The sequence below is a fragment of the Arachis ipaensis genome, chromosome B7 (genome assembly GCF_059453495.1).
Source record: "Arachis ipaensis isolate K30076 ecotype BB chromosome B7, ASM5945349v1, whole genome shotgun sequence".
NCBI classification, from domain to species: Eukaryota; Viridiplantae; Streptophyta; class Magnoliopsida; order Fabales; family Fabaceae; genus Arachis; species Arachis ipaensis.
The window spans coordinates 132,472,156-132,488,205 of NC_142442.1; the positions used below are offsets into that span (position 1 = coordinate 132,472,156).

General features: G+C 41.1%; 1 protein-coding gene and 1 non-coding gene across 2 annotated transcripts; one reads left to right on the forward strand and one right to left on the reverse strand.

The window, feature by feature from the left end:
- Positions 1 to 529: 529 nt before the first annotated feature.
- LOC148554184 (small nucleolar RNA R71) lies at positions 530 to 637 on the forward strand. Its single transcript, XR_015893248.1, has one exon. It is a non-coding gene; the product is annotated as a small nucleolar RNA R71 (small nucleolar RNA).
- Positions 638 to 15,195: 14,558 nt separating this feature from the next.
- On the reverse strand, positions 15,196 to 15,600 carry LOC148554185 (uncharacterized). Its single transcript, XM_088495028.1, has one exon. It carries the CDS (start codon positions 15,598 to 15,600, stop codon positions 15,196 to 15,198), a length of 405 nt encoding a protein of 134 aa, XP_088351154.1.
- Between the last annotated feature and the right edge of the window lie 450 nt (positions 15,601 to 16,050).

Consider the following 16,050-nt stretch of genomic DNA (forward strand, 5'->3'; position numbering starts at 1 on the left):
ATGGAAAAGGCTTGCTATTGCTAAACCTGTTTCTTCCACCATTATTATTATTAAAGCCTTGTTGAGGCTTTTGTTGGTCCTTCCATGAGAAATTTGGATGATTTCTCCATGAAGGGTTATAGGTGTTTCCATAGGCTTCACCCATGTAATTCACCTCTGCCATTGCAGGGTTCTCAGGATCATAAGCTTCTTCTTCAGAAGATGCTTCTTTAGTACTGTTGGATGCATTTTGCAATCCATTCAGACTCTGAGAAATCATGTTGAGTTGCTGAGTCAACATTTTGTTCTGAGCCAATATGGCATTTAGAGCATCAATTTCAAGAACTTCCTTCTTCTGAGGCATCCCATTATTCACAGGATTCCTCTCAGAGGTGTACATAAACTAGTTGTTTGCAACCATTTCAATGAGTTCCTGAGCTTCTGCAGGTGTTTTCTTCAGGTGAATGGATCCACCTGCAGAATGGTCCAATGATATCTTAGACAATTCAGACAGACCATCATAGAATATATCCAGGATGGTCCATTCTGAAAGCATGTCAGAAGGACACTTTTTGGTCAGTTGCTTGTATCTTTCCCAAGCTTCATAGAGGAATTCACCATCTTTTTGTTTGAAGGTTTGAACATCCACTCTAAGCTTGCTCAGCTTTTGAGGAAGAAAGAACTTGGCTAAGAAAGCCGTGACCAGCTTATCCCAAGAGTTCAGGCTGTCTCTAAGTTGAGAGTCCAACCATGTTCTAGCTCTGTCAACTCAGGATAAGCAAAAGGGAAAAGCATAAGCTTGTAGACCTCAGGATCAACTCCATTGGTCTTAACAGTATCACAGATCTGTAAGAACTCAATCAAGAACTGAAAAAGATCTTCTGATGAAAGTCCATAAAACTTACAGTTCTGTTGCATCAGAGAAACTAATTGAGACTTTAGCTCAAAATTATTTGCTCCAATGGCAGGGATTGAGATGCTTCTCTCATGGAAATTGGGAGTTGGTGCAGTAAAGTCACCAAGCACCTTCCTTGCATTGTTGTTGTTAGGTTCAGCTGCCATGTCCTTTTCCTGTTCAAAAATTTCAGTTAGGGCCTTTTCAGAGTTTTGTGCTTTAGCTGCTCTTAGCTTCCTCTTCAAGGTTCTTTCAAGTTCAGGATCAGCTTCAACAAGAATGCTTTTGTCCTTGTTACTGCTCATATGAGAGAAGAAAACAAAGAAAGTATGGAATCCTCTATGTCACAGTATAGAGATTCCTTGAGGTGTCAGAGGAAAATAAGAATGGAAGGATAAGGTAGGTAGAGGAAAATTTGAACGTGTAAAGAGAGGAGAAGGTTCGAATTATTAAGAGAGGAGGAGTGTTAGTGATTAAATAGAAAGAGATGAGAGAGGAAAATTTTCGAAAATTTTTAAAAGAAATAAAATTAAAATTTAAAATAATTAGTGAATTAATTAAAAAGAATTTTGAAAAAGGGTTAGTAGTTTTCGAAAATTAAAAGTGAGAAGGTGGTTAGGTGGTTTTGGAAAAGATAAGAAGTAATAAATTTGAAAAAGATAAGAAGTTAGAAAGAAATTTTGAAATTAGAATTTGAAAAGATATGATTAAGAAAAAGATATGGTTTAGAAAAAGATATGATTGGAAAACAAATTGAGAAGATTTGATTTTTTAAAATTAATGACTTAACTAACAAGAAAATTAAAGATATGATTCTAAAATTTCAAAGATTGAACCTTCCTTAACAAGAAAGTAACAAACTTAAAAAATTTTGAATCAAGATTTTTGAAAACAATGAAAAAGATTTGATTTTTTTTTTAAAAAAAATATATGATTGAAAAGATATGATTTTGAAAAAGATATGATTGATAAGAAAAGATATGAAAAAGATAAGATTTTGAAAATTAGTTTTGAAACTTGAAAAATTGAAAAAGATTTGAATTGAAAATAAAGTTACCTCCTTGGTGCCATCCTGGCGTTAAACGCCCAGAATGGTATCCATTCTGGCGTTTAACGCCCAAACCTCTATCCTTTTGGGCGTTTAACGCCCAGCCAGGTACCCTGGTTGGCGTTTAAATGCCAGATTTCCTTCCTCACTGGGTGTTTTTGAACGCCCAGCTTTTTCTCTGTGATTCCTCTGCTGAATTTTCTGAATCTTCAATTCTCTGTGTTATTGACTTGAAAAAATATATTTTTGAATTTTTTTTTGAATTTTTAATGATGAAAGACAAAAACAACAAAATGAAGTTAACCATGAAAATGTAAGATCAAAACAAGATTATCATGCAAGAACACTATGAATGTCAAGATGAACATCAAGACACTATAAAAAACATGATGAACATCAAGAACATATTTTTGAAAAATTTTGAAGGGAAGAGAAACATGCAAGACACCAAACTTAGAACTTTTGAATGTTCAGACACTGTGATTTTGAAAATGCATATGAAAAACAACATAAAATACTAAACAAGAGAATTCAAAGATCAGAACAAGGAAAATCATCAAGAACAGCTTGAAGATTAATGAAGAACATCATGCATAAAATTTTGAAAAATGTAAGAAAAAGAAAAACATGCAATTAACATCAAACTTAAAAATTGACTCTAGACTCAAACAAGAAACACAATATTTTTTTTGTATTTTTCGAAAATTATTTTGGAAAAAGAAAATAAAGAACTTCAAAATTTTTAATAAGAATTCCAGGGCTCATAAAATGTCAGTCTAAAGCTCCAGTCCAGGAATTAAAGATGGCTTACTAGCCAGCCAAGCTTTGAGTGAAAGCTTCGGTCCAAAACACTAGACATGGCCAATGGCCAGCCAAGCCATAGTAGTACATACAAGCATTTCATAATAGGTGGAAGCCTCAGTCCAAAAGAAATTAGACATGGCTTAACAGCCAGCCAGACTTCAACATATCATGATGGAACTTTAGAATTCATTCTTAAAAATTCTAAAGAACAAAATAAAATTTTTTTTAAAAATTTTTTTTGATATTTTTTTTCGAAAATAAAGAAAAATAAAATAAAATAAAATTACCCAATCTAAGCAACAAGATGAACCGTCAGTTGTCCAAACTCGAACAATCCCCGGCAACGGTGCCAAAAACTTGGTGCACGAAATTGTGATCTCAATGGCGCCAACAACTTGGTACGCACAATTGTAATCTCAACTCTTTTTCACAATTTCGCACAACTAACCAGCAAGTGCACTGGGTCGTCCAAGTAATAAACCTTACGTGAGTAAGTGTCGATCCCACGGAGATTGTTGGTATGAAGCAAGCTATGGTCATCTTGTAAATCTTAGTCAGGCATATTCAAATGGTTATGGAGTTTTAATAATTAAAAGATAAATAAAATATAAAATAAAGATAGAGATACTTATATAATTCATTGGTGGGAATTTCAGATAAGTGTATGGAGATGCCTCATTCCTGTTGAATCTCTGCTTTCCTACTGCCTCTTTCCTATCCTTCATACTCCTTTCCATGGCAAGCTATATGTTGGGTGTCACTGTTGTCAATGGCTACTTCCCGTCCTCTCAGTGAAAATGGTCCTCTACGATTTCTGTATGGCTAATCAATTGTCGGATTGCTCGTCTCGGATGAAATATACCATGCACAGATATCGTATAGCTAATCAGCTGTTGGTTCTCGATCGTGTCAGAATAGGATTTACTATCCTTTTGTGTCTGTCACTATGCCCTACAGTCGCGAATTTGAAGCTTGTCACAGTCATCCCATCCCAGATCCTACTCGGAATACCACAGACAAGGTTTAGACTTTCCGGATCTCAAGAATGCTGCCAATTGATTCTAGCCTATACCACGAAGATTTTGATCTCAGATTCAGATGCTCTGTTGTCAGGAGAGACGATGTGAATCGTTGAAGAGAGATCCAAGAGATACGCATTCAAGCTTGTTTTCATGTAGAACGGAAGTGGTTGTCAATCACTTGTTCATAAGTGAGAATGGTGATGAGTGTCACATAATCATCACATTCATCATATTCTTGTGTGCGAATGAATATCTTAGAATAAGAATAAACATGAATTGAATGGAAAACAGTAGTAATTGCATTAATACTCGAGGAACAGCAGAGCTCCACACCTTTAATCTATGGTGTGTAGAAACTCCACCGTTGAAAATACATAAGTGATAATGGTGTTCATTGGCTTCGGCCCCAGAGGGGGAACCAGAATGACCAAGACCTTGGTCTAAGGACTAAACGTCCAAAGATGTAAATACAATAGTAAAAAGTTCTATTTATGCTAAACTAGTTACTAGGGTTTACAGAAGTAAGTAAATGATGCAGAAATTCACTTCCGGGGCCCACTTGGTGTGTGCTTGGACTGAGCGTTGAAGCTTTCACGTGTAGAGGCCTTCCTTGGAGTTAAACACCAGTTTGTAACTTGTTTTTGGTGTTTGACTCTAGTTTGCAACTTGTTTCTGGCATTTAACGCCAGAGTAGGGCAGAAAGCTGGCGTTGAACGCCAGTTTGCATCATCTAAACTTGGGCAAAGTATGGACTATTATATATTGCTGGAAAGCCCTGGATGTTTACTTTCCAACGCAATTGGGAGCGCGCCATTTGGATCTCTGTAGCTCTAAAAATTCTATTTCGAGTGCAGGGAGGTCAGAATCTAACAGCATCTGCAGTCATTTTCAGCCTCTGAATAAGATTTTTGCTCAAGTCCCTCAATTTTAGCCAGAAAATATCTGAAATCACAGAAAAATACACAAACTCATAGTAAAGTCCAGAAATGTGATTTTTGCTTAAAAACTAATAAAAATATACTAAAAACTAACTAAAACATACTAAAAACTACCTAAAAACAATGCCAAAAAGCATATAAATTATCCGCTCATCACCTTCCCCTAGGAAAGTACCACTAAAGAATTTTGAGGGATTCCACGGCCTACAACATCATCATGGGCAGAGAAACCATCAATGAGCTCGGAGCAATAATCTACACTAAGCTGCTGATAATGAAGTTCATTTCCGATAATGGATCGATTGGATCTATCAAGGGAGATTTAGAAAAACGGTCGCATGCGACAATGCCAGCCTCTCCCTAAGGAAGAAATCCAAGGAAGCAAGCGGGGTCTTCTTGGCCGACCTAGATGCAAGAGTCGATAACAAGCCTAGGCCCAAGCCCGAGGGAGACCTCGAGAAAGTCAGGATCGGTGACTCGGAGGCAAAGTTTACCTTCATAAACAGGAACCTCCCCCATGAATTAAAGGACCATGGTGGATGTCTCGTATCCAAATATAATTGTTCAAGAACAATTTGAGACATTGACACCTGTAGAGGGTCTTGGGTAGATAATAAATCATTCACCTACTGAGATGACTTAGGACCCTCAATCCAATCAATAATATGCCTAGTAATTGTGACAACAAATATCACGACGTCTATGTTGGTATGTATTCCTCGCACATGGTAGAGGACTGACTATATGGTTCTATGGAAGGTTAGATAGAAGGTTATGCATATTCCTGTGTGTATGGTGGTTATGTTTGTGAGTATGATGATATAACAGGTTGGATGAAAGGTAGTACATAATCATCTGAGTATGGTAGGTATGGATATTGTGGTGGGTAAAAAATATAGCGGTATGTATAATTGTTGTTGTGATGATGGATATGTGTATGGTAGGCATGGATATGGTGGGTATGCATATGGCTGTAAATATGGTTGTTGTTGTTGTTGAGGTGGTTATTCTTGTTGAGGTACTTGCTCTAACTCGGCATGCTTGGAGAGCCGCAAGGGATCACCGAATCTACTAATGTACCAGTCTATGTACTGGTCGGATGATTGATAGTTGTTGACATGTTAACCTGTCAAGAAGAACGCAGAACTGTTATTCCATTGTGAGATCCATTTGCCATGTTCTACTCCCCAATTCTTGTTTTTTTTGTACTCGCCAGCACTATGTTATGCGACGCTCTAAGTTTCATAGCTTCTACTAGGGAGTCCTTATAAAAGCCAAACTATCTTTTAACATTATCAGTCGGATGCCATTCCACAACACTCAAAGCATATTAGAGGCACAATTGCACTCCATAGATCTACACCGTCATTGAAAGCTAATATCCATCGGCAGAGACCCTATTGATGGCATCTGATACATATGTGCAAGTCAAGCAGAACCCTAACTAAACTTATTAATATGGGAAAACTTACAAAGCAATGGGAAATACTTCTAGTGTACAGTAATTCCAGATTTGTCATTGAATAATTTACCAAATAGCAACATGATGTGACATTTCACATAAATTTTCTTACTTTGTCGGTCAGTCAAATGTTAGCGCTGCTTTAGGATGTAGAATTATGTCAGCTTGATTCCGCTTCCTCTATGGTCGTTCACCCCAGGAGGTATTATGAGTGTGTGGTGGTTGGAGGGGACTTGGATCTGGGTTGCTGGCATGTGAGTGGATCTCCCGGGCTGGTGTTGGTGAGTGAGGAATGGAGCTTCATGACCTCACGGGTTGTTGGAGTGTCGAAGGGGGAGCCACCTGCAAAAGGGACTCCGACGCTCAAGTCAGAATCCGTACAAGGTGGCAGAAAAGGTGAGGGTATAGTGACGTACCTCGGGGGAGGGGTAAGGCCATCCCCTTATATAGTCTACACCTAGGGAGGGTCCTACAAGAGTAGACCCGCCTTCCAGGAAACTTCCCTTTCCAGCTGTCAGGTACCTTGCTAAAGGGGTGAAGGTGTCTCGGGTCTCCTCCCGGTTTGGGTATCGGATACCCGTCGGGTCGGCTGGCTGGGCCGGGGTGTCAGACCAGTTGGGCTGGGCCAGAACAGTGCCCCCAATGCGCCAACTGTGGTTGTGAGTGCCATTGTTGGCGCGTTCCATTCTACCTTCTCTCTGGTTGGATCCCCGCGAGGTCGGCCGTTCGTGACAAGGGCGTGTCTCCTATGCGCGAGTGGGTTTTTTCATTTCGAGAGAATGCCATTTATTGCCTCGTTCTCCATGCCTGTCATTTAATGCCATTATGGCTTATTTGAAAGCTTAGAGAAAAGTCAGTTCTACCCCTGACTTTTGTGCTTTCCTGCAGTGGCAGTTATTCTTCAGTGCTTACTTTCTTTCCCCTACTTTCACGTTCCATCTTCTCACTTCTGCATCCCTCTGCATTATTGCTTCTCATTTTTCCTCTCTTACTTTCTGGATTTCACTGCTTTGATCTGCTTCTAGTTCAACTTCAACTACAACTGCATTTCCTAAGATATTTCCAAATTTTCTTGACAGCAATCTTCCTAGTAAGCATCTTTTTCTTAATGAATGATTGCTATTGTTACTTCTATTGTTGCCGTCCCTTTGTGTTCCTGTGGTTTCTAGGCTATGCGTGTGTGTTGTTGGAATCATGCTACTATTAGTTAGGCTTTAAGGGGGTTGCCATTTAGTTTTCTGGTACTTAGCCTTTGTTTAATTGTAGATAGGCTAACTGTGCTATGTAGCGTTAGTTCCTTGTGGTATATGGTCTTAGTTCCAGTTCTCCCAGCTTTTTGACCTTGTAGTCTGACTTTGAGTGGTGCCCCCACTGTAGGTATGGCGCAACTTCCCCTCCCGAGGCCCTGTGTTGACCGATACGCCCGGGTCACCTCAGATGTGAAGGATACACCTTCACAAATAACCCTAAAGGAGCTCACAGAGTTCCGCCATGCCGATCAATTATGCGGGGGAAGTCCCAAGGAGGAATGCTACGAAGTGTTCGTTCCCGCGGACTACGAACGTATATGTCAGCTTAACCTGAACACCCCCCAAGTTGCCGACTGGATTTAGATGTACAAGACAATGTTAACTGTCCTGGGGGTTCGTATCCCCTTCTCCCCCATCCAAATGGCCCTTTTAAATCGGTGCGACATGGCTCCGTCACAACTGCACCCGGAACAGTTGAGCCGCCATCCGGTGCTTTGAGATGGTTTGCGAGTACCTGGAGTTGCCGGCCTCCGTAGAAGTGTTCTTATGGCTCTTTGTTTTGACAAACCCTTCCAAGGAGGGAAGGCATAAGAAAGGGTTTATGTCCTTTCGGGCTGCTCAGGGCAGACGAATCTTTGGGGTGTTCGAAGATTCGTTCCACGGCTTCAAGGATAAATTCTTTAATGTCTGGCCTTCCAATGGCCAACACCCTTTCTGGTTAACCTTGGAGGGAGCGACGGATTCCGACCTACTAGAGCTTTGGGGCCGGGGCCAATGCTTTCACTAAAGTAACATACAAAGGCCTGACCCAGTGGGATAAAAACATAGCTGACCTATTGTTGGCCATATTTAATAAAAATAACATCAACCCACATATTTTAATGGGTGATCGGGAGATAGGTAGGAGTTATGTAGGTGAGTGGTCGGCTGGTTCTAGTGTTACCCTTTCCTTCTTTTTTTTAACAAGCTAACGAGTTGTTGTGTTCACTGTAGTGGACATGGCCGCCGAGCACACCGGACTTGAAGATTTGATGGCCCAGTTTCTTCCTAGGCATAGTGAAGACAGCTCTGTAATCCATACTGCCGAGCACCCGTCCTCCCCCTCTAGGACCCACCGGCCCCAGCGCAAATACCGGCCCGAGTAGTAGCGGCGTAGTTCCTCCTGAGGTAGAGCCGTCCGGGGGAGGTTCTGATGTGGCAATAGTCGAGAATCCTCATAAGCGGAAGTTGACCTCCAGCCCTGAGGGGTCACTTACTGTTGTGGAGAAAAATTTTGATGCTGGGGGTTTTATCGACTCGCAGCTCATGTACGGCACTGATGAGTTCTTTCATGATGGGGATCTTGGTGCCCAATCTAGGTGGATCTACCGGTGTATGCTGAGAGCTACAACCATTGCCGGGAAAGCAGAGCCCATCCTAACTCAAGCTAGGGCGCTGGATGGGAAGTATTGTCAATCCTTGCGAGAGGTCGAGAGCTTGATATCTGAGGTCGGGGTCTTGAAGGAGAAATTAGCCGACTCGGCGGGGAAGTTAAAAACTTTCGACGTGGCGGTGGCCCGTGGTGAAACTGTTGCGGCCCAAACTAAGATTACTGTCTTGGAGGCCAGGCTTGAGGAGGCCGTGAAGTCGGCAAAAGATGCCAAGGATGAGGTTGCCGGGTTGAAGGGGGAGGTTGCCGGTCTGAAGAAGAAGAACAAGGAGACGGTGAGGAATGCTCGTGAGGTGATCTCCGGGACCGAGGAAGTGATCAAGGCCCAGGTCAAGCTGCTTTCTCCCGATTTCGACACTTCTGCAATTGGAGCTTTCAAAACTATTCGGGATGGTCAGATTGTTGACATCCCGGAGAAGTGATATATATTGACTTTGTAATATCTGTAAGACCAAGTACTTTTGAAAAGTTATTACGAACTAATTTCAAGTCACATATATTTATTTACAGTTTTAATTTTATAAATTATTTTATTGAAGGTAATTAAAGGTAGTTTTGATTAATTAGATTTGAAACAGATTAAGATTTTTATCCAAATTCTATAATTATGCATTATTCTCCTAATTTCAATTTTAAGTCTTAGAAATTCAAAGGTAATGAGATTTGGCTAATTAAATTAGGATTTTATCTAATTTTATAATTACTGAGTTATTCCCTATATTTAAATTATAAAGTCAGTAGTCGTCAAATAAGAAGAATTTTATATATGACTTAATTTAAATACTTTACATTTAATTCAATACTTTAAGTTTTAAGGATAAATAAAATTAATTATATTACTATTTATTTTCAATTAGAGAAATTGATTGAGAATCAATTAGTATTTTTCTTATATACCAAAAATAATATTTCAAAGTAATTTTAGAGATTTAAATTAGTTTTTCAAATCACTACTCTATACTCAAATTAAACCCAAAAAGCCCCAATTTTATACACAAACCCTAATTTACTACCCTAACCCACCCTCACTCTTCTCTCAGCGCAGCAACCCTTTCCCCAAACCCTAACATGCATCAACTTCAGACAAAAGAAAGAAAGAAGAAAAAAAGGATGAGGGAAAGAAGGAAAGGGGGAGGAAGAGAGGGAGATCTGAGGGTGAGGGAGCACCGGTGGAGGGGCGCCGGAGCTGGTGGGCTGCACCGTCGGGTCGCCATGGTCGTCGTTGAGGAGCAGAGACGCGAGCAGGGGAAAAGCCGCCGCAGCCGCAGAGGAGGAGGAGAGCGACGGGGAGAAGAGGAATACGTCGCCGCCCTTCACGCCGTCACCTCCAACCTGCGTCGCCGCCGTACGCGCCGTGACCTCTAGCCCGCGTTGTCGCCATTCATGCTTGCTCTGTTGTCGTGAAGCTCGTCGCCGTTGCTGCAGTTGTCCGAGTTGCCACCGTCGCTGAAGGGAGCCAGCATCACCGTCGTTCATGGGTGAAGCAGAGGAGAGAGATCCGCGAGGAAGGGAGGGTCGCGACCAGTCCAGCCGCCGCACCCAGTCACTGTTCGTGTCACCAGCGCCGTCCTTGTTCGAACCCCTGCCAAATCAGCCACTGCCGAAGCTTCTAGCCGAGCCTCTGCCGCTGGGAACGCCACTGCTGGTAAGGGTTTAAAAGTTTTTGTTTTTGTTCTTTTGGTTTTTGGGAAGGGTTTTAACGCCGAGTGGTTATTACAGTCATCGTCACTGGGGTTTCGCTCACGTCTGTCACTTGGAGTTATTGTCCGGGCTACTGCCGGGCCGATTCAGAGTCGCAGCTGCTTCGTTTTGACATTTCAGTAAGTAATTATATTTCGAAAACCTTCGCGTTAGTTTTTTGTTGTGTTTGGTTAATGAATCTGAGTTTTGGTATTGTGGGGTCGAGTCTTGATTATTATTTGTTGCGATTAGAGTCGTTGTGGTGGCTGAGAAAGTGGTTTGGAGCTGAGGTTGCGGCTACCGCAGTTGTGGGTCGAGGGAAAGCGAGTTGTGGCACGTTTTAGAGTTTTAGAGTTTTGACAATCGAGGTAGGAGCTTTTTATGCAAATTAATTTATTTTAAATTGGAATTGTTATAAATAGATATGATGTGTGAAATGCATTTCTGGTGATTATGTGAGTCTTATGAATTGTCTGATTTGTATTGAATGAATATGATTGCCTGTTTGATTGAAATAATGTCTGGTTTTGTCCAAAATGGAGGTTTCTGGTTGTTTTGAATTGAAAGGATTTTAGTAATTAAAGTCTGAATTTTTCTTACTGGAAACGGATTTGGTCTTAAACCCTTTGGAAGTAAGAGTTGAGGATTGGTTTGGTTGGGACCCGAAAAGGGTGGCAAAGTCCAAGTTTTAGGGGAGATGCTGCCAAAATTTCTATAAAATTCGAGATTTTGATTGAAACGTTATTTTGAAAATAATGAATTATGCTTTGAATTAAATGTTTGATAAATAAATTATGTTTGAACTTACCTTATTAAGAAAATTAGTATATTTTGGATGTAATTTATTTAAGAAATGAATTATGTTTAAAGTCAATTTAAATATGAAAATTCTTACGTTTTGGAATTTGATTTAAGTAAACAGATTTGGAGGAGTTTTAGTGGATTTAAAAGAAACTAAATTTCGATTGACTGATCTCCCTTTACGACATTTTAGGAAAAGTCTGAAGTACTCCTTGAAATCTTGATTTAGAAAAACTAAATAAAATTTTGAACCCTTTGGAAACACTTCAGATTTTGGAATGAAACTGAAATTGGTTTTTGGATTTAAATGACTTGGTTTTGGGTTTAACTTCTACCTTATTTATTCAAATCAAGAAGCTAAAGTTTTAGAGATTTTTGATGAACTTAAGGAATGAGTTAGGTTATTCTTCCCTAAATTCTTAAGATTCTGTTGAGGAATTTTATCACCAATTCCTTATTTAAAATGAATGATTTTGGGTCTTTTAACAGAGATTTTGAATTGAGCATGGTTTTGAAATTGTTTGGGAGTTTTGGAAAGATGTGGAAAGTGGTTCCATTTTGAAAAGTGATTCTTGGTAAGATGTGAACTGAATACGTTTGTTATTTAAAAGTAAATGGGCCAAGAATGATTTTTTAAATAAGATATTAAGCCCGATTGATTGTGGATATTATCGCGATTGACGAGAAATGGTTTGGTAGGTGTAAGGACTGGGTTCGTCCCGCTTGCACTGAGTTGTAGACATAAGGGCCGGGTTCGTCCCGCTTGTGTTGAGCGATTTGATATTGATGAGATATTGTTTGGTAGGCATAAGGGCCGGGTACGTCCCGCTTATGCAGAAAAATGTGAGGTCGGAGGTAGAATATCCCGCTCACATCCTTTCAGATCACAGGAGTGTGTAGGCACTGACATTCTGTACCGTGTGGCGGGCACGTTATCCCAGAGGGTTCTCATTTATACGTGACCGAAAGGCAACATTCCCATGGGGATGTATCGGGTTGGCAATTGAACCGATAATGTGATATCACAGCCACGTCAGCTAGTAGGACAGACATTCATCATTTACATTTATGTGACATTGTTTGGGTATGCATATTGTAATTGGTTTGCCTATGTGAATACTTATATTAACTGCTAACTGCTATATTTGTTGTAATTGCTATTGCTTGTGCTTGAACTACATTAATTGTGATTGTGTTTGATTAGTTGATTTGTGATGAATTGGTTGATGATTGAGTTGTTTGGGACGGGGGCCGTGTTGGATTGGATGGGCCTGAGGCCGTGGTTGGTATGTTGAGTTCTAGTTCTGTATAAAGTATTTGACTGATTCAGCATAGACTTAATGAACCTATGCTTAGAACAGGATGATCATTTATACCGCGTAGGTAACTGCTCTCATGTTTATGTCTTAGTAAAGTATGAAAAATTAAATTGGTTCAGCATAGATTTAATGAACCTATGCTTGGGACAGGTTGGTCATTCATACTGTCTAGGAAAGATTTTAAGGTTTTTAATAACCAAGGAGAAAGTTTTCCAAGCTTTGGATAATTAGCTGATTTCCTCTTTTGAAATGGGTTTTTTTGGATGTTAATCCTTTGGATTTCAAAAAGGCACGTAAGACGAGCATTGATTACTGTACTTTAAAAATAGTTTTATTTTACGTATCCTGTTATAGCAATTTTGTAACCCTATGGTGAGAACCCTTTCGAGGATGATGTTTTTACTCCCCTACAGGTTTTTCCTTTTCAGGATATGGACGACGAAGTTTCAGAGGAGTTTATTAATTTTTCTATTATTCGGTGTTTTTGTATTATATTGGTTATTATTTTTCCCTCGCCTTTATCTTTATCAATTTTGTAAGAGGATAGGAATTGATGATATGTATGCTTGTAAGTTTATTGTTATGTATATATATATATATATAGTGAGGTATTGTATCTAGTTTGTATGCACATATATGTTTATGTTTTCAACGAAAAAGTGTTTTAGAAAGGTTATGCGGTTTTAACTTTAAATAGGCTCATATTTTAGTATTAAATATATTTAGAGTTATCGTAATATCCAAGCTATCAGAGTGGCGCAGCTGGAAGCGTGACGTTCTGACAGTGAGGGTGTTACAATATCTTGTTTGAAATGTTTAGTAGTTTGTTGTAAACTTGTTTACTGTTTTGTTTGACATTGGTAATCGACGAGCTTGTATACCATTTTGTTTTGCCATTGGTAATAGCGAGTTGTTTACCGTTTCGTTTTGACGTTGGTAATTAGCGAAGCCGGTTCGTGGCTTTCATATTAAAAGTTTAAATTGTGGCTTTTACTTTTGTAGCCGCTTAATGTAGTGTTCACGGTGTCGTTGGCTCCCAGGGTGATCAGTCCCGTGAAGCGGTAACCGCGCTAAACTGGTTAGATGACAAGCCGAATAAAGATAAAAATAGAATAAAACAAAAGAGAAACATGTTAAGCAATGACAAATTAAAAATTAACAATAATTCAACACAAAGTAAAACGGGTGTTACTGAGTCGGTGAAACGGGTGGTCGTTCTAGATTCTAAGAGTAGAACCTTGTCAAATTTGCCACGTTCCATGTTCGGGGTACCTCTTTCCCATCTAGACGTTCCAGTTTGTAAGCCCCGTTGCCGACCACCTCCTTCACTCTATATGGTCCTTCCCAATTAGTCACAAGCTTCCCTTCCCTGGGGGTTGGGAGGCCTACATCGTTGCGTCATAGGACCAGGTCATTTGGCTCAAAACTCCTCCTTAGCACTCTAGCATTGTAATGAAGTGCTATTCTTTGCTTCAACGCAGTCTCCGACAAGTGCGCCATTTTCCTACTTTCGTTGACCAGGTCCTTTTCTACAGCCTCCTCAACTCCACCTAAGAGTAGTCGTGGACTTGGCTCCCCGACTTCTACAGGGATCACTACATCAATCCCGTAGGTAAGTCAGAAAGGAGTTTTCCCGGTGGAGGATTGAGGTGTTGTTCTATATGACCAGAGGACTGACGTGAGTTCATCTACCCACACTCCCTTCTTCTGGTCGAGTCCCTTCTTGAGGCCTTGGAGGATGACTTTGTTTGCAGCTTCAACTTGGCCATTGGTCTGTGGGTGCTCCACTGACGAGAACATCTGTTTTATCCCTAGGCCTATGAGAAACTCCCTAAACTTCTTGTCCACGAACTGCATTCCATTGTCCGATATCACGGACTCTGGGATCCCAAATCTGGAAATTACTTGTCTTCACATGAACTTACGATAGTTTGCTGATGAAATGCTGGCCAGCGGCTCCGTTTCGACCCACTTTGTGTAGTAATCAACAACCACAATCAGGTATTTAACCTGTCCAGGGCCTATCGGGAAGGGTCCCAAGAGGTAAATCCCCCACTGGCTGAAAGGTCGGGAGGCCATTAGCAAGCTTAGCTCGGCTACCGGGGTCTTATGAAAGTTAGCGTTCTCTTGGCACTTCTTGCATCTCTTGACGAATTCTTGGGAATCCATCATCATCGAGGGCCAAAAGTAACCGGCCTTCACGAGCTTATGGGCTAAATCCTTTCCCCCGATATGGTGGCCGCAACATCCCTCACGGACTTCCCTTAGCACGTAGTCCGTCTGGTTGGGTCGTAGGCATTTCAACCGGGGTTAGTTTAGTCCTCTCTTAAATAGTTGGCCTTGTATTATTACATACATGGCCGCCTCCCTTCTTAACGCATTCGTTGCCTTATGGTCGTTGGGGAGATTGTCGTTTTCCAAAAAGTCAGTAATTGGGTCGATCCGTGAGGGAGTGACGTCTGTTCGGGTCACGCACAGGGCGACTGTCGGCTCTTTTACCAATCCTTGGATCAAAGAACGATTTCCTGTTTCTAGCTTTGTGCTAGCCAGTTTGGATAGGAGGTTGGCTCATGTGTTTCTTTCCCTTGGGACATGCTGCACCACGACCTCCTCAAAATCCTTGCTTAGACCCCTAACCTTTTCCAAGTATTTTTGTAGCAGAGGGTCTTTGGCTTGATAAGTTCCATTGATTTGGGAGGTGACGACTTGAGAATCGCTGTTCACCTCCACTCTTGTCACCCCGACTTCTTTTGACAACAGCAGGCCGCCAATAAGGGCCTCATACTTCACCTGGTTGTTGGAGACCGAGAACTCAAACTTGATGGACTGCTCGTATACTACTCCTGTCGGGCTCTCGAGGATTATCCATGCTCCCCTCGACATTTGGTTGGAAGCTCCGTCAACATGGAGTTTCCACCGTATGCCCGGGGTTTCATGAGAGTCACCCGTTACTTCCACCAGAAAGTCGGCCATAGCATGTGCCTTAATTGCATGTCTGGGTTCATACTACAGGTCAAACTGGGATAGCTCGACTGCCCAAGACATCATCCAACTCGCCAGGTCGGGTTTTTGCAAGACCTAGCGGATCGCTTCATTTGTTCTGACGATCACCCGATGACCTTGGAAGTATTGTCACAAACTTCGAGACGAGGTCAAGAGCACATACCCTAGCTTTTCCAATTTGCTATATCTTAACTCTGCCCCTTGCAGCGCCTTGCTAACAGAGTAGACCGACTGTTGTATTCTCCCTTTCTCTCGCACCAAGGCAGCCGCCAAGGCTTCGTCTGTTACTGCTAAGTATAGGAACAACATCTCACCGTCCTTGGGCTTGCCGAGGACTGGGGGTGTCGAGAGTATGCTCTTGAAGTGGTTGAATGCCTCCTCGCACATTGGGGTCCACTTGAAAGTTATTCCTTTTTTCAT

Excerpts from the sequence above, each read along its gene's own strand:
- LOC148554185 (XM_088495028.1), bottom strand. The coding sequence starts at position 15,600 with ATGGCCGACTTTCTGGTGGAAGTAACGGGTGACTCTCATGAAACCCCG.